General features: G+C 36.8%; 1 protein-coding gene across 2 annotated transcripts in view; it reads right to left on the bottom strand.

Moving 5' to 3' along the window:
* Nucleotides 1-3,584: 3,584 nt before the first annotated feature.
* The window catches only part of SEMA3C (semaphorin 3C), a 124,062-nt gene continuing 108,662 nt past the window's right edge, over nucleotides 3,585-18,984 (bottom strand). The window contains exons 12-17 of one of the 2 annotated variants that reach the window (XM_015878131.1): nucleotides 18,638-18,726; nucleotides 16,478-16,519; nucleotides 15,126-15,283; nucleotides 12,226-12,293; nucleotides 9,066-9,196; nucleotides 3,585-7,169 (exon numbers count right to left, since the gene is read on the bottom strand). In XM_015878131.1, the coding sequence (XP_015733617.1) occupies nucleotides 6,756-7,169; nucleotides 9,066-9,196; nucleotides 12,226-12,293; nucleotides 15,126-15,283; nucleotides 16,478-16,519; nucleotides 18,638-18,726 (902 nt within the window). In that variant the 3' untranslated portion in view covers nucleotides 3,585-6,755. The remainder of the gene's footprint in view (nucleotides 7,170-9,065; nucleotides 9,197-12,225; nucleotides 12,294-15,125; nucleotides 15,284-16,477; nucleotides 16,520-18,637; nucleotides 18,727-18,984) is intronic. The other variant, XM_015878047.2, reaches the window with a different exon arrangement.

The following is an 18,984-nucleotide window of genomic DNA, read 5'->3' as shown; positions in this document are numbered from 1 at the left end:
TTGACTCTCTCATTCCCCACAAATAACAACACTAACCAAGTTTCAATTATTTTTTTTTTAATTTTTTTAAATAAAATTCTTTGAAAAAGTTTTAGGGCTTTTCAAAGTGCTGCATGTTTTGAAACCTTGTGGCTTAAACAGTCTTGATTGTGGAGCTCAGCAAACATTTGGGTTCATTTGTAAGGCTTGGCATTCAAATCATCAGTAACAAAACTGATACAGTGCTAATAATACGTGAATGCTGTTTGCTCTGTTAAATTCTGTATAAATTCCAGTAATGAGTCCTGGGATGCAGTCTATTACTGTGAAATAATTGTTTGTTGACTGCTGAGCCAGCCGCATTAAATTTCCATCTTGTAGCATGCAGAATGCCAAAGCATTGACAAATCTCAGCCTTTAGTTTAGGTAAATGCCAACACTTACACTATGCTAAAGTTCCCTGATGTAAAAAGGAAATTCACGTTCAGGCAGAGAAGAAGGTAGGTTAGAAAAAGGGTGATTAGAAGAAGGAGCTTTTGAGGATGAATTGCTTGTCTTTTAAAGTGTTCTTGGAGATACTGCCACAGGTCCATGGGACTGGATGGGCACCACCCTTGGGTGCTGAGGGAGCTGGTGGGAGTGATTGCTGAGCCGCTCTCCGCCATCTACCAGCTCTTCTGGTTAACTGGAGAGGTCCTGGAGGATTGGAGTCTTGCTGATGCGAGTCCCATCTACAAGAAGGGCCTTAAGGAGGATCTGGGGAACTACAGGCCTATCAGCCTGACCTCGGTACTGGGGAAAGTTTTGGAACAAATCATCTTGGGTGAGATAACACAGCATATGCAAAGTGTCCAGGGGATCAGGCCCAGCCAGTACAGGTTCATGAAAGGCAGGTCATGCTTGACCAACCTCACTTCTTTCTGTGACTGGGTGACCAGACTGGTAGATGAGGGAAAGGCTGTTGATGTAGTCTACCTAGACTTCAGCAAAGCTTTTGACATGGTCTCTCACAGTATTCTGGGGAAACTGGCTGCCTGTGGCCTGGACTGGTATACCCTCCTTTGGGTAAGGAACTGGCTAGAGGGCTGTGCTCAGTGGGTGGTGGTCAATAGTTATGTCTAGCTGGTGACCAGTTTCAAGTGGTGTCCCCCAGAGATCTGTACTGGTGCCCATCTTGTTTAATATCTTCACTGATGACCTAGATGAGGGAGATTGAGTGTACCCTCAGTAAGTTTGCAGATGACGCCGAGTTGGGAGGTGGTGTTGATCTGCCTGAGAGTAGGGAGGCACTTCAGAGGGATCTGGGTAGGCTGGATCACTGGGCTGAGGTGAATGGGATGAGATTCAACAAGGCCAAGTGCCAGGTCCTGCACTTCGGCCACAATAACCCCATGCAGCTGTATAAGCTTGGGGCAGAGTGGCTGGATGACTGTGATGAGGAAAGGGACCTGGGAGTGTTGGTTGATGCTCGGCTGTGTTCAAGAGGCATCTGGATAAGGAGCTATAAGATATGGTTTAGTGGTTTGCTGTAGCTATGTTAACGGGAGGACAGTTGGACTAGATGATCTTGTAGGTTCTTTCCAACCTTGCCATTCTATGATTCTATGATTCTATGTTTTTTATACTAACTGTTCAACTCACAGGTTAATAATGTCTTGAAAATCTGATATCTGATTCTGATCAAAATTAAACAGAAAAAGGATGTACAGTAACATCAAAATAAGCTAAATGAACTAGCAAATACTCTATGAAAAGCTTCTATATTTGTCTTTATTGTATGTGTCAGTGTATATAAATGGGACCAGCAGATATGTACCCATGTGTAATTTTATTTGAGTTCATATCACATGAAATCATTTCTCCCCAGACCACCTTGGGTTGCAGAAGAATGGGCTTAGCAATCAAGCTGCAGCTCAAAGGATAAAGATATATTGGTCTCCTGAGACCTAGTCCATTGCTTTAGACGAAAGTCATAGTCTCTCAACTTGCTTTTATGGCCTGCGCCATAGAATTACATCTGCTGACGTAATTCTAGAGACGACAATGAATTCCATAGGCAACAATCACACTGCAGTGTCGGGAGCCACCCTGGTGTTAGCAGTGCCTCCTGTGCAGGCAACATTTTTCATTGGTTCCCTCTGGGTTTTGTGGATGCATTGAGGAGGATGTGCCAAGTAATAATCTGCCCTTCTAGATATCCTGCACATGCTTCACAGTAGATTCTGTGAACTCACATCCTGCTTCCACTCAACAGGGTCTGTCACTAGAAAAGGCAAGTAGCTCCATGTGAAAAAAAGTTCCAACAAATTCGGGAGAAGGAAGCTCAGGTGTTTGAAAATCTTGCAACAAATGTCCTGAGAAATCAATGACTTGTTTTACTGCTGCCTGGAGCTAGGGAATCAAAGAGATAAGTGGTTGAACCTTGCTGCAACTCCAGAGATAGTGGGGAAAAAGGCAGAGAGGATCTGAAGAAGGCTGACTGAAGTTTAAAGATGGAGGATCAGGTCTGTGAAAAGTATATCAGAGCATTATAGACTGTAAATGCCTCTCTCTTAAATCCCTGCCTTTTGGAACCCAATCCAAGCATTTCCTGCAGCAGGATGGAGTGTTCAAAAGCTCAGCATCAGACCTGAACTGGCATGAGTGCAGGTATCTCTCCAGGGTCAGCACATCTCACAGCCAGCCAGAACAGAAATTCTAGGATGAGGTAATCTTGTCCCTCTCATAATGCCTTGCAGGAACCTGTCTACTTGGGAATTCAAAATCCAGATTTATTAACCCAGAACCTTGTTATGAAGGTTTGTATTTTAAGGAATGATTATTGCTTCAAATGGGGTATGCCCTATGCTTTCTTTATAAAACCCATTTGAAGATAAGAAGAACAATTATAAAACTGCTTGGATGATAGACGTGGGGAAAAGGAATGTACTGCAGGTGTCAGGCAGGTTATTTGTTCCAAGGACAAGCCAGGAAATGGGAGTGATCTGTGGGTCCCTATTACAGTGCAGACCCACCAGCCTCCTTGCCGTGGGGAGTTGCTTGGCAAATGTCTTGAGTGAAAGAAAAAGCTGAACAGCACAAATTTTCATTTGCTGGATTTCACAGAATGGGTGATTATGTTTGTTTTCCTTCATTTCAAAGTGAAATAAAATTAGAAAGCATTTATATTCTGCTCTCCTTATTTATTGTCAGATGTTCCTGAAACAGTTTATTTTGTTACTAGAATTTTTTTTATTTATTTTTTTTTTTGTATACAAATATGGAAAAGATATATATGAATAAATACATATTTCATATAGGTATATGCAACAAGAAAATGTTGACCAGTTTACATGCAAGGTCTTCAGCACAGATCTTTTCTGTAAGAATTCAACCCGGAATCCTCATCTATCCCTGGAAATCTTTGCGGATGAGTGTTCATACTGAAGAGGGGCTCAGTACTGATCAGCTGCAATACCTGATGGTGCAAGCACTTCCTTGTACTTGCCTAAGAAACCCTTTGGGATTGCTCTTCAGATAAAGAGATAAAACTCCTTATTTTTAACAAACAACAGTAAAGAAGTATATTAAAAACAAACAAACAAACAAAAAAAACAGAACAGAAAAAATGTTGCAACACACTTTATTTTGTCAGGCAAATAGTATTTTAGATATTTAATTAAATAATACTATTTTAAACTACATTTTGTTCTTTCTTACACACCATATAATGCATATTCACTGTAATGACAGTTTCATCGTGCTAGAAACTTATACACATACCTACACTTTTAAAAACAGGATTTTCTTAATAAAACACGCATATCTACAGTAACAACAGTTGCAAAGAACACATCGTTAGGTCAAGATTTCAGCGAACTTTACAAACTACACAAAATAAAAATTGCCTGAAAATATCAGTACACTGTGAAGTTCTTAGCAGAGAACATATCTTTACATTTGGTGAAGTTATGCCTAGAAGTCTTTTTGCTTTTGTATTTTTTAAGAAATAAAATTATATACATTATTTAGTAATCCTCAAAATAGGAAGTATTAAATAGCACAAACAATATTACAGTCCTAACTTTTGGTGTCGCCTACAGTAGAGGGGCTACTTGAAACAAAGGATAATTGCAGTTCATGTATTCTGTACATTTAGGGCCACTCAGATGGCAGAATGCACAGTAGCTAAATGAACAGCAAGGAAGTTCCATCAGTTTATACCAGCTGCGCATCTGGCTCCTGACTACTCTACACACAGGGGAAGGCTGCTAAAGCGTGGAAGCTTGGACCGCTTATGCACTGACAAGCTTATTATATATATGCTGAAGTTTTCATGCAGCAGGAAAAATGTTAGTTTAAGTATAATCCCTTAAACAGTCATACCATAATAATGGTATATGAAGCAGCTTTAAAAATATTATTTTATAATCACACAAAACTGTGAGCTATGCTGATTGTTTTAACGGAATCCCTTATTGCCAATATTCTATTAGAAAACAGTGTAACTATAATTTTTGAGGCCTAATGGAGGCCTGTTAAAACATCACTGTACCTAACCGCTTAAAGGCTAAATTGTAGCCTTAAATACTTATTAATCACTGTGTTCCATGAGGAAGCAATTATGATCCTCACAATAGATGCTAAGATCACACTAACTCTGCAGTGAATAGGAGATAGGAAGAGCATGGCAGCACAGAGAGCATATGCACTAATGTAATTCCAGGAGGTAGTTTCATTTTGTGGCACTCAGTTTTTGGTTTGTAAGTTATACACTCCAGAAGTCAGTTGTCCTCAGGGAAAAAAAAAAACAAAAAACAAACAAACAAAAACAAAAAACAGCAAACAAATAAAAACCAGTTTGCTCCACTGAAAGTCAGCTGGGAAAAGAAAATCTTCTTACCTCTTACCCATCTCCTTTTATTTTTTAATTATTTTTTATTTTTTAATTATTATTTTTATTTTTATTATTTTTCTTTTAATTCTCTAGCTCTTGGGGCCAGATTCAAGCTTGCAGAAGTCAAAGAGACATTCTACTCACTGGTTTCCATAAGAAGAACCCCAGATACCAGTGTCTGCATGCTACAGAAACGTGCATTTAGGCCTTGATAAAGAAAAGCACTCAGCTACACAGTAGTATATGAACAGGCAGGCATTGCCATCCCCTTTGAAATAAGCATTAAGCACATAAACCAAAGTCCAAGAGCTCCCATCAGCATCAAAGGGTCTTAAGGGAGAGTGTTTAAGAGGCTTAACAAATCAGGATCCATTTCCCAGCTATCCTGTCCCAGGTGGCAATTATACGACATAAAGAACTATGGTATCATCTCAGTAACAGAGTTAACTCCATTAAAATAAAACATATTTTGTCTAAGTTACTTCCACATTTTAAATTCCTGGTGTCTGTTTCCTCTGAAGAGATTCAGTGGATTCTGAAACACTCTTAGAAAGTAAAATAAAGAACACCTGTCCCTATTTTTTGGTATCGGCATTGCTCAAAAAAAAAAAAAAAAAAAAAAAAAAGGGTGATTGTTTTTACCAGGATAGCTTGATGCACATGCAATCAATTAGCAATATGATGAACTTCATTAGGCCTGACAGCTTCTTCTTGAACAAAAATATTTCTGTTTAAATGTATCTCTCAAAATGTTATTACACTTTCTCTTTTTTTGACCCTAATCCGTTTTTTAAATATTGTTTTTCTCTGTTTCTTATCATTTTCCATTTTTTTTTTAATATATATATTCTTTACAGCAGAAAAACAGAACAGAGGAAGAAATTGTGAAAACATTTAAAAAATCTAGATAACATTTTCTGTGTTGAGAAGCTGAAAACATAAGTTTTAAAATTGTCAAAGTTGTTCATAATTTGTTTCTATATTGCAGGCTAACCTCAATTTAACTATGGAATAGATTAAATAATTTTTTTGAATTGACACCCTGCACATTCTGTCTTTTGAAAATCAAACCAAAGGAGTGTAATTCTTTGAAAACAGCTTAAATACCCAAGTCACTTAGGTGCTTTTCAAAATTGTACATATAATGAACATTCTCATGTTAGCACTGTACCACTCATAAAGCTATGTAGTGTTATAGAACATCGTATATTAATAAAAAATCAATATGAGCAGAGATATTTTAAGTTACATTCCAGAACTCATTAATTTATTACAACTCATACTATGCACAATAATCAGTGTTTCCTCTGACAATGTATAAAAACATAATTTTTTCTTCTACTCATTCCTTCATTTGACCTCTGAATGAATGACACATTTCTACGACACTTTATCTGCACTTTATCTGCACGTACTTACATGATTTGAACAATGAGTGAAAGCTGTAAACCCAGTATCAATTAGTAAACAAGTAGAAACTCGTGTTCACAAATGCAGTGCAAAGAAATTTTAGTACCGTCCTTTTTGGGGTGTGCATCTTAATCCAGATTCTTCCATCACCAGTCTGGCACAGATCCAGAGTTGCAAGATACTGCACTGAGTTTCTAACAATTTCTGTTGAACTGTAATTAAATATTGAGATACTAAATAGGAATCTGGTTTAAGAACACTCATTTTTGTTTCCATGACATAGCCTAACCTAGTGCCAGTAAGCATCTAGGACTGAAAATGCTCCACATCTTTTCTTGAGTTGAGTTACACTGCATTTTATTTGGAGGAGGATCTTTTCTGAGGCTTGTTGCAATTTCATCTAATTTTTCACCGTATTTGCACAACTTTGTTCTCAACAGACAAATATAAGCCCTCTACAGTAAGGACAAACATATCTCCTGCTGTGAAATTAAGAACCAGGTAACTGATTTCTTCTATTTCTACTTTTCCTGCTATTGATAAGGGCCTTTAATTTGCTGTAGTCCCCTCTCATCTTCTGGGGTTCTTCCCTCCGCTGGCCTTGATGTCTACTGTCTTTGCAGTATTGGTTGATCATCTGCATTTCAGAGTGACTGAAAGTTCCCACAAAGTCCTTTGGGTGGAATTGCAGGGCTCGCACCGAGCTGGCCCAGGTCCACGGGGACCACTTGTCAGTCATGTAGGCCACCATCTCTGTATCCAGCACTTTGAAATTGATCTTTGCTAAGGTCTGCTTGAAATTGTTCTCTGTTGCGATGCAGTGATAAAGCCCCCGATCACTGTCTTGGACAGAGCGAATGAGAAGTCCTTGCTCAGTAGCTATGATCCTCTCATTCAGCTTAACCTAAAGGCAGAAAAGACAGAAGGGACTTTTTCAAGAATGTTACAAAACAATAAAGTATTGCAACTTCTCCTTAACTATTACTTTAAATGTCTCTATCTTTTTTTAATGAACATTTTAAAGGTGTTATGTTTTGCTTCATCATGAATCACAGTGGCCACTATGCCTGCTATTGTTAGGAAAGAGGCTAGCTCCTAACATGAGTGTCTCTAGAGAAAATGATTTCAATATTTTTATTCATTACATTAAAGTAGATTTGATTAGGATGGAGATAAAGATGTAAATCTTTATAAAAGAAAAGTCTCTGAAATGTTCAAGAAGAGAAGCTGAAAAAACAAACTTTTATTTGCTGGGGTTACTAGTCTGTGAATGTCTTTTCCAGCATCAAAGGTTGCTATTGAGATGGAAGAAAGGTGCAAGATTAAGCCAAGGCTTGATCTGTCATTGAATAGAATATGGTTTCTGGTGAAAACTAGGACTGCTAGTGAGTTTCTGGAGCTAACTTCTGAAGAACTCTATCTGAGCTGTGGAGTCTAAAGACTGGTACAGAAGTTTTCTTCATATAGCATCAGCTATGTTACCTCATTGGAAACATAAGGCAATTTTTCTACTCCCTCATATCCTTTCTGGCTTCAGACTTTGGACAGTCCCAAGAGATGGTCACATCATCTGAAGAAAGCAAGTTACCACAGCTTGTTTTGTCATCATCTGATTATAAACGACTATATATGTCCCTTGGCATATTAGCTATGAAATAAAAATTGCTAAATTCCCTATTATCAAAGAATAACGGTGCTGCTATTTGTATGAAATATTTTTCTATTTTGACACTGAATTTTTCATTATACCTGATACTTTTGGGAACTCATTTATTTATTGTGCTATTCTGTTATTGTAAAAAACTTGTGAGATTAAGTTCAGTTTAAAATGTAATCAACCTTTTGATTACTTTAGTTTGTCAGTTTCTATTTAAAACTGCACTGATTCTAGTACTTATATAGAATATAACAAGAAAAAAAAGAGGAAGATGCTATTCTGAAGCAATGGGTTAAATAATTTCACCTAAATTACCAGGACATGACTTGAGTATCTATCATAAGACTACAGGAGAGAATAGGATGAAAAGACTCCACAAAAGGCTTCTAAGTCCTATCTGATTTTGGAAAATGGCCTGTTATGAGAGTAGTGCTTTTCAGTGTTTATAAACTATCAACAGATACCATAACACTTAATTTTTCCTTAAAGAAAATATTCCTTCTTATTCAAACAGTAACTGCCTCAGACCTGAAATGGATTTTTCCCCTTTTATATTAGTTAAAAAAGATGTGTTCTTCATAAACAATCTTACTGTATATTATAGTGCTGAGATCTGAGAGCCTTAGAGACTGCAGTAATGGAAAATGTGATTGCAGCATGGTGGGGAAATGCTTTTGTCAATATGTGTTCTTGCTAAAGAAATCTTTCACATTTCTCCCACTTATGCCTTTTATCTTTTCAAAAGCACAGAAAGGCCACTGTAAGAAGACTTATTCCTGAACTCTACACAGCTTACTGCCTTTATGCCTCTTTCCTCAGATCAATAATAAATCCCAAGTGCTGCAAACTTTCATCTGCAATTAGTAAGGTGAGAAAGAAAAATTCATTATCTTCTTCCTTGACTTTATTATTATTATTTAATAGCTGTTTTGTTCTGTTCAGAGCTGGTGGAGCTGAGGAGTGAAATGCCTTTCTGCTACACTGAAGACTACCTTAATTTATACAAATAAAGGGCTGTCTGATGTCCTGCACCCACACAAATTCTTCAGATTCTGTGTCTAATGAAAACACAAATGCCATCTTGCCTTGTTCTGAGATGGGCTGACTGGGGTCCCTTCCAGAGCTGTTGATGACATTACTCACCTCTTTCCTCCTGTCATTATCTTTCTGTAGCAGCCATTTAATAGAAGCCTGAGGAGATTTAGGTGTACATTCAAGAAAGGTGGTGTTGTTTTTTACTCCATATTGGACTGTTTCTGCTGCATTTCTGTATGCTACAAGGTAAAAGAAGACAGGCCAGGTTACTGTAAATGTTGGTGTTGTATAGAAAATAAATAGCCATGTAGCATCATCTGCAATACAGTCAATTGAAGTACATCTAATCCTGATATTAGCAGATAATAGTTATGTCATGGTACAGAATTTTCCAAGAAAGGAAATAAAAATGTAACAAAGAAAAGCCAATTCCAAATACTGGTGTTATCACTTAGATATGATATCTTCTGAGAAAGTGGGATACCTGTGGGCAGGTAGGCAAATGCATGCCCAACACTTCTACTGAGTGGAGTTCTGCCTGGAAATTGCTGCTTCCAGATGGGATAACAGCCTGGGGATATTCTTTCCTGAAATGATCTCATTCTCTGCTATGACAAAACCACCTTGTCGGAACTGTCCAATGTAGAACAAAGCATTTGGTGTATTTTTTCACCCTTCACAGTCTGGAAATTAGGGCAATATTGTTGGTATGATTCAAAAATACATCATGACATAAGGACAGCTCCATCCTGTCATGCAGTATCACAGGGAAGCAAGAGAGGGCAGACTTGACTCTTAAGCATTCTTCTCTCAAAAAGCAAGAAAAAGGGTCTAGCTCTAAATCTGAAATTCAGTGAATACTTAGGCAATCAACAGAGACTAGGAAAAATACAAAGCACTCCAGCAGCACATGGGCAAGTGCTAAATGTATGTCATCATTTAGACTTGCTGTGGCCCTTTATACTCTTGATAGATGGCAGTTACTGAAAGGAACTTTTAGATGTTCATTATTTTCCACAAATTAAAATATTTGTCCTCAAAAAAAAGTACACTTCAGATTAAAAGCTTACTACATATATAAAATTAAGATATTTATTTTCACAAGCAAGTAGTAATCGTATTGTATTTTTGCACAGTCCTAAAACTGGTCTTCCTACGAATGTATTTTATCTCCCATTCTTCTCAACTTCTTCACATATGAAATGGGGATCTATGCTACTTTACTTAAGGAGACTTTCCCTGGTTTTAGTCCTTGAAAGTTCTCAGCACAGTTGTGAGGTTGTGCCAAAATCAACTGCATTTTTTTTTTTTTTTACCAGAATAATGTAGACATATTTTCCATTCAAAGACCATAAACTAACTGAGCTTGGCTGTCCTATCTGTAGCTGTGAAATATGGGAGGAATCAGAGCTGTAGCAATATCTAACTTTTCCACTAGTCCATCCTACTAACACTTACAAATTCTGAGAATGGTGACGAAATAAAAATGCATTTCTCTGATGTCCATAAACACTAACACAAGGATAAAAAATACTGAAGTACTTAACATAACATTTTAAAAACAATATTACAAATCTTTTAGTTCTTAATGATCTATTAAAAATAGCAATATGCTAGAAATACTGTTTTTTGTCTAAGGCATGCAACCTGTCATGCTTGAAATTTGAGTTTCAAGACTATCTCTTCTTATAAACTTGGAAGATTTCTTGTTGTCACCCAACTCTGCTCTTCTGTCCTTGAAGCAGACTTCAATTTTCCTCCCAGCACAGGAGTTTTGTGACAAATAACAAATTATATTTTGAAAGAGTCAAGTTGCTGTTTCTTTTTCTTTTTTATTCCCCCAGGGAAGCCAGTGTCATCTACGTACACTGCTGTCACCAAAACATCCTTTAAGATTACTAAAACATCCAAATCTATAAATATTTCAAAACTCAGAAAAATGTCTTGAAAACAAGATTCCTGTGTCACAAGAATGTCAAGGTTTAAATGTTTGTTTTTTCTCAACCCACAAAGCAGACAGGTGACAGTCTCACATTTTCCACATTGAAAGAGGAGACACCAGTCCTTGGGAAAGACAGTGGGTGGGTGATCACTGCACATGACTGCAAGGTAGGACACACAGCTCAAGTTTCTTCATGGTTCAGAGCCTGAGCTTTAATATGAATGTCTCAGAGTTCAGGTGCATAATCTGTTACGGTGGGGTGAAGTTGATCACAAGTTTGTGATTAACTTGTTCAAGCTATCTGGATTCATATAAATGACCTAACACTGAGTCATGGGAAACAATACATTGGCACTGTGGGCTGCCAGCCAGAGAACAGTTAGCCACATTTGGGCTGAGGATGCTATGCCTGACTTACTCCTGGAAGAAAAAAGACCAGAAGAGTGAGCAGGAGACTCTTGTGGGATACAGAAAGAAAAAAACAAAACAAAATTTTATATGAATGAACCTTTGATATATAACTCTTCAAGCATTCTTCTCTCATTCAGTCAAAAATTCAATCAGCAATTTACAGTGAGATTTATTATTTCATCTCCAGATAGCACAGTTGAGAGCACACTTAGAAGACACAGGCTCAGAAACTGGAATGTGATTCTCTAATGTGTGCCTGTGTTTTGATGTTGCCACAGCCTCACTTAGGCATGTATGGGCTTAAAAAAGATTAAGCTGCTTTTAAGTGTGTATCTACTTTGCGACTTTGGCCACACCTGACTGTTGACTAGCAATGTGGAGAAGGGGGCAGCTGGGAAGGCAGAGTCTTTTCTCCACTGTCTATCTGCACTGTGCCAGCCTGGCTAAACAGTCGCACAACTAGAAATAAGGGAATTTATAAATAGGTTTGAATAAATTAATTTTTCTTTGTTGAAGGAGAAAGGAATAGTGACAACGGAAAGGAACCTGCTGAAAGATGTGCTCCAAAAACCAATCTAACCTCAAATTCTATTCTACTTTAAATGTTCAGGGTTAAACCTTAATCACATAAAGAGAAATTGATAAAGACTTAAAGGACTTATAAAAGCACTCAAATTCACTACACCTGTTTCTAGTCAATACTATCAGCTTCTTATTTCATGTATGTTGAACTCTACATTTCATGGGTTATCATTTTACTACATTTATGCAGGATTCATATAATTGCAAGGAAAGACTTAGACTTGGAAAATAATTATGCTTTACCAGTAAACCACACAGATGTGAGCTGCAGTGAATCATATGAGGAAAGCCATGCACTCTTTATATAGCATAAAGATCATTAAATTACAGTACCTTTCAGGTTGAAACCTCGGCACTGAGTCAGAGGGTTTCCATGTCTCACGTCTTGCCTACGACTCCTCCTAAAATATTTTAAAACACAAATTGTTATTCCAAAACAACTATATGTCAAGTAAACTTTTTTTTTTTTTTTTTTTTTTTTTTTTTTTTTTTTTTAACCTGATCAGTTATCAGGTTTAGTTCGTGACCTACTTTGAGGTTGCTTTTCTGCTGCCAGGCATGTTAGAGAGAAGATACTGTTTAAGTGAATAACTGGCTTGCTGAGTTTTTTAAGACAATTGTTCTTTGGTAGGCAAAGTAGTTTTGCAATGAAGGCATAGCGTTGGAAGGGCTAGATGTGATGCATAAAGCAGACATAAATTCAGATGGTCTTCAAATGAGCAAGTGTCTTAGAATGAGGCATAGAAGAGTGACAGAGCTCATATCTAATGCACCAACAGAAAATCATGGTGCAGGACATGTTCTCTACTCGATTTTGGGAGGCCGCAGATTTTTGGTGCCTGTAGCCATTGTGATAGAAGAGGGGTAGAAGTATTCAGAATGGTTACAAGCTCAGATTCAGTTCTGTCTTTACTTGTGTGCATATAACTTTCTTTCCTTCCAGAAGATACTCAAACTCACCATGTCTTAAAATAATTCAAAATTAGACTTTATTATACTATTTGGATGACAGATTCAAAACCATGATTCTGTAAGTTGTTTAGGAGTTTACTGAGACTGGGAGTACTGGCATTTTAGCTCTCTGTGGATAGGATGTCACTGCTAACAGAATTCAGTGCATGAAGATCTGGAACCTGAATTTTTATTCTCAGTATATATTATTTTTTAAAAGTTCAATATTCCATATATTAGTTCAGTATTTATCAAGTTCAGTGAAAAAAATATATTGCCTGTTGCAAAGGAATGGGATAATATAATTACAGTACTTTAAACTATGCACTAATGACTTATGACTATGAAACCAAATGGCACCGGAGCTGCAGCATTGTTAAGTGAAAGGTGATGCTTCTTTGGTCATTCTATACCAGGTACTAGATCCTTCACTGGATAGTTTTAAAAGGCAACATTTGAAAGTTGATCTTTCAAAGGAGTAATTTCTGACATTCCAAGTATATTTTTGATGGTAAACATTAAAAACATGTGATAATGCCTTAGGATCTTAACCTGTGTGAACTGTATGTGTAAGTCAGAAGAGATGGTGAAGAATTTCTCAGTGAATTTCAGGATGACTTTTGCTACCATGAGTTGTTCCACTCCATCAGCAATGGCATGCTTGTTACATTAAGCAGTTCTGAGAATCTAAACTTTAACTCTGATACTCATCAAAAGAAGTCTGAGAAGGTGGCTTTAGAAAATGAAGATACTCCCAGGTAAATCAATTTAGGTGAGGAACAGAGACAAGGTGTCAGAAGACTCAAATGAACAAATGCGTCCAACAGAAATATATTACTGTCTAAACTATGGGGTTTGGCCTTAACTACCAATGTTCTCTTCTTTATAATCTTTCCTGTTATTTAACAGGACCACTCACTTCCTTCACACATGAAAAACAGATTATTTCTTCCTTACAGTTCTAGGTGTTTATTTTCACTTTATATAAAAAGCAAATTGCACATAAAATGTCAACAAGAAAGAAAGCCCCAGTGGAAATAACCCTGAGTGTATACATGGAGATGAAAAGGAATCCACTGGAAACTGTACACTGTATACCTCACTGCTCATTATCTTTCAGTCAGTGTAGGAGTTAGATGGCCTGAGACTTGGGGATTTTCTTTTTCGTTCCTCTCCTCTGTCTACTGACCTTTGCTTCATGGAAGAAAACAATCAATTTGCAGACTGTTTGAATATAATAAGTGAAAGCAGTAAAAGGCTCAGGTATTGTACTACATCTTTAACAGCTATAGCCACATTGGGCTTTATCTTTTTATCTGAAATTAGAAATTTTTCAAGACGACATGAATTGAGAATATTTATTCAAATCATCTTTAATCCCTAGGAGTAACACTGTCATCAACTAGCTGGGTCACTGGAGCAGGCCAGGTTCAGGGGATGAGCACAGTGGCGTCCATAGGGTAAAGCTCTGGCACGTAACTGAAAGGTTTGTCTCCTCTGCAGTAACATTTCACTGTACACTCTGTAGCTTTGTTTGTATATGAAGTGGAATCTTAGCAATACAAGAGCTCACTACAGCCCCATGCTATTAAACATTTCCCTGGGGAGGCAGAAAGAGGCTATGTTTTGCATAAGAATTATGAGATGGACTACTAGCTCTGTTGTAAATTAAAGAGAAATTGCTCTTCTTGCCTGCATTAATAAATCTTGTGTCAAAAACTGCAAATCTGCAAGCAGTACATGGAAGTCACATTTGCCTGAAATTTCCATAAAAATAATTCTTCTCATTTAGAAGCAAAAGAGGAACAAAAAAAAAACCAAAAAAAAAGAAAGAAAAAGAAAAAGGAGAAAAAAGACTTTATTCATCAAACAACCTCAGTGATATCTGACTGTATTTAGAGCTATCTTAATTTTATCTACAGCGAGCAACTGAATTTTAACAAAGGGAATAAATGTTTCACCGATTTTTTTTTATTTTTTGTGTGTGTGTGTGTGTGTGTGTGAGACATCAGATTAATATTTCTGATTATAAATAAGGTGGTGTTTTTTTGTTTGTTTGTTTGTTTGTTTTTTGTTTTGGTTCCCTATCTGTTGCTTTAAATATGAAAAGGCAAGCCTTCTAGCATACAGTCCAAGGTGATGAACAATACTGAGTACCTATTTGTATGTGCTCCTGAAAGGAATGACATTCCACTGCTGTATTGCATTACAAGGCTCCTAGCTACATAGCAGGACAAATGCTTTAGTCCTACATTCCTGGCAGACTTCACAGGGCTACTCACCTTTTCCCTGTGGGATAGAACCTGGAGCAGGAGTTGCCATCCCAGGCACAGTATGGGTCCCGGGCGAGGCAGCAGTCAGCACAGGCAGTCCCATAGATGTGGCAGCGGTGGAGGGGGACCTGTGTGACCCCTTCCTCTGAGCTCACATACAGCTGTTGCTGTAGAAGGAAATGGAAAAAAAATATTTTAAATGTGGAAAAGCTTCAAGCAAGACTTAACTCAAGACCAAGGGAGGAGCCACTAATATACATAAAACCAAGAAAAACAGACATCTCTCAAGTGAACAGGCCTATAATGTTTCCACCTTCCTGCTAGAAAGCACTCAGAACTATTTAGAATGTGAATGTTTTTTGGACATTGAGTGTCACTGTTCCATGCTGAGACAGGCAGGATGACTTAATATTGCTCAGATTTGAGAACTTGGTTCTTATTCACAGAGGACTGTTGGCTCATGCCTTTGAACTACATATCTTCTCTGCATATAGTCACATCAATAAATATTATGCAGAGTTCCTACTTGGATTCTCCAATGCATATATTTCCAAGACATAAATCCTAGAGATTATGCTGGGGCTTAGAGCCAGGTTTTGATACCTGGAAAAATAAGCCAATAGAACTTTTATAATAAATGATAACTTTTACGAGAGAGGTTAAAGGTGAATCATTAGAATCTGGGCCAAAGTATCACTTTAACACAGAAACTATTAATCAATTATTCTTAAATATAAACTATTATTTAATACAAAATCTAGACACTTCCCTGTTCTTTTGGTCTTAAATCTAATAAATTACACTGAATTTAATTCAGTGAAGAATGAGGAGTATTTACTTCTTCATTGTTTTGTGAAATACTGAGCAAAACATTGCATTGAAAATCATGGAATGACTATTTTTAGTTTGGGTGTTTGACATTTCATTCAATATCCTCACATTTATTTTCACCATTCCTATTTCCAGCATTGCTACTAATGATCAGACCTGTACAATTTCTCCATAGATCCAACATTATATTGTTTTGTATTCACCATGCATCCAAAGGAAAACTTTCTATTTAGGACAACTAAAATATGGAGTACAAATTTCATGTTTTAAAACTTTTTTTTTTTTTAAATTATTTTTAAAAGATACTTTATGTGATTTAGAAATAATAAATAATTAATATAAATCATTTTATCCTACTGGCTCATGGGCAGATGAACAGCTCATGTCAGATCCTGTCATGTTTCTCCATGTTAATTACAGAAAATGTTTTGTCTATACTTACTGTGGTGCATTACAATTGATCTGTTAAAATTTTAGGTTGATTTGTTTCTCTATTAATAACATTAAGCAAGCATTCCTCTTCCCCTTACCTTTTTAGATGAAATCTTCATTGTTGTTATAGGAGAATTACTCTGAAAGACAACAATTCAAACCACTTTTACTAAGACTCTCATTAACGCACTCACAAAATCAATATTTAATGTTCAATAAAAACTAAGTCATATCTAACAGAACTTTTAACTTTCCACATCTTGGAAAAGCATAATCCCTTACTACTCTTGCTATTTTCACAACTAAACCAATTTCATGCATACAATGAATGTCTCAGTAAATGCACTGGATGAGCTCAACGGCATTATTATTCAGTATATGCATTGATTTTTGTATGGTACTAATTAATCCGCATTTGTGTTAGTTCAGCAATACAGCAGCAATGTGTTTTGAAGCCAGTATTCTCACTTTGCAATAAGAAACTTCTGTTCTTCAAAACTGATGATACGGAAAAATCATGCAATAGCTCATGCGTATTTACTACATGACTCTCCTAAGAATATGTCATATTTCTCCTACACATTATCTACAGTGCATACAGTTTGGATAACATCCAACACATGCTTTCAGATTATAGATGATAAGAATATTAAAAATGGCATGTGTGTTACTGAATGTTTTGTTCCCAGAGACAGTACAGTATACTACTGTGTGTCATCACCGAAGTCTGTTATTAACTGTGTCCAAACCAAATCTTAGAGAGCTGGAAAAGGAATTATCACATTCATTGCCTTAAGCAAGTGAAGTAGTTCATTATTCTCATCCAAACAAATGATTAGAATGATGGTAATAAAAATGCTTAGCATTTTTTCAAGATTTAGCACTAGCTCAGTCACAAAGGAAAGCCCCACTGGTGTGTCAGGATTATGCAGCGGTCTATGGGCAAAGTAGGAAGGCCAGAACTAGAAAATTTGGCTGTGAATAATGAGAATTGGCAAAGGTATGAAGGAGGGTAGAGCTGCTCTGCAGTATTTTATGACTGAACTGTCTGGAAATTCAAATTCCAATACAACTCAGGATCTGATGCCACATCTTGCTTACATTCTGGAATCTTTGCTTTGCTTACTCTCCATATTTACTAGCATAGAGCCAGTGATCTCGTTTCCCTCACTTGGAAAGACTCATTAAAACACTGCCATGCTGCCCACAAAGACTGCAACTGCTGTAGTTATGGTATTGTGATTTTGAAGGTTCAAGATAAAAAGGTCTGTGCACAGACGCCCAGAAATGAGGCTTAGAATCAAGGTTCCTCCCACCCCACCTGTCTACTTTCCGTAAATGGAGTAAGTAATAACTGGGCAAATGGCACTCTAAGTAGTGTTACTTACATATATCTTTTTCAAAGGGAGGTTTTCAACAAAAGCCTGGGGAGCTAATTATGCTTTTTTGAAGGTTGACACAGAAAGTATTCCTTTTCTTAGTGAAAGAGCTATTATTGCATGTCTAGATAAAAAGCTTACATTTTTGTTATTGTATACTCTCAGTGAAATAGAAGAAACACCCATGACAAAACCCTTAGCTAAGTATATTCATCTGAATAACACCATTTGCCCTGAGGCTACTTATTTTAAAGAACACCCCATTCAAAAATTTGAAGGGGAATCTTCACCATGAGGATGAATGTTTTCTTTAGGATATTACAAACCACTACATGCCAGAGTGACTGACAGAGGCTATTCCTTTATTTTTCCCCCAATATACGTGTGTTTCTTTTTGGTTCATGTTGTGTTAATCTTGTCAGGTTTTTGACTCCAGACTCTTTGAAGATCTGTAGCTGAACAAAAACACTAGATTGCTTCAGTTTTGTAGCCCAGAATTAGGAAGGTTATCAGATAATTAAAGAAGTATCTTAGATTTCATCTGTAAATAGGGATAGTTTCAATACATCATACCAATGACAAAAGTTGCATTCCAGAAGCCACTATAACATAACCTCATAAGAACATTATCAAAATCCTCCTATATAGTATGACAACATAAAAAATAAGGAACTTATAAACAGGTTAAAAAGGGATTTAAGTTTACCCACATTCCTCATTCAGACATTTTATTTTGCTCTTTGGGTGGGCATCAAGTTGACAGGAGGCACATTCACTTGATCTTTTATCAAGTCACAGTTTCCCTTGCCAAAGTCTTTTAGAACAAAGTGTTTGTGTGAACATACACATTGGAAGAGTAAATGTAGGAGCAAGCCAAACCTGAAAAACCTCCAGCTCTTCTAAAATGAGTTCTCCACTTGCAGAGAAGTTGGTGGGTAAGACAACAACTTTTTGTACAGTTCCTTGATCTGAAAAAGATGAGAAAAAATCAAAAAATCAGACCATATGACAGAGAGAGAGAGAGAGGGGGGAAAAAAAAAAAAAAGATGAAAAATTATCAGCTATGAAAATAAACCACCAAAGCCAGCACTATGACACAGATAGAGATATGAAAAAATATTTATTTGTGGTGAGAAAGCACCATGAGATAACCCCCTCACAAGGCACAAACTATGGATAATGACTATATACATGACTATAAACAATATTATTCCTATACATGAACT

The sequence above is a fragment of the Coturnix japonica genome, chromosome 1 (assembly GCF_001577835.2).
Source record: "Coturnix japonica isolate 7356 chromosome 1, Coturnix japonica 2.1, whole genome shotgun sequence".
Taxonomy (NCBI): domain Eukaryota; kingdom Metazoa; phylum Chordata; class Aves; order Galliformes; family Phasianidae; genus Coturnix; species Coturnix japonica.
The sequence above is the reverse complement of the archived record's forward strand: the minus strand, read 5'-3'. Positions and strand labels throughout refer to the sequence as shown.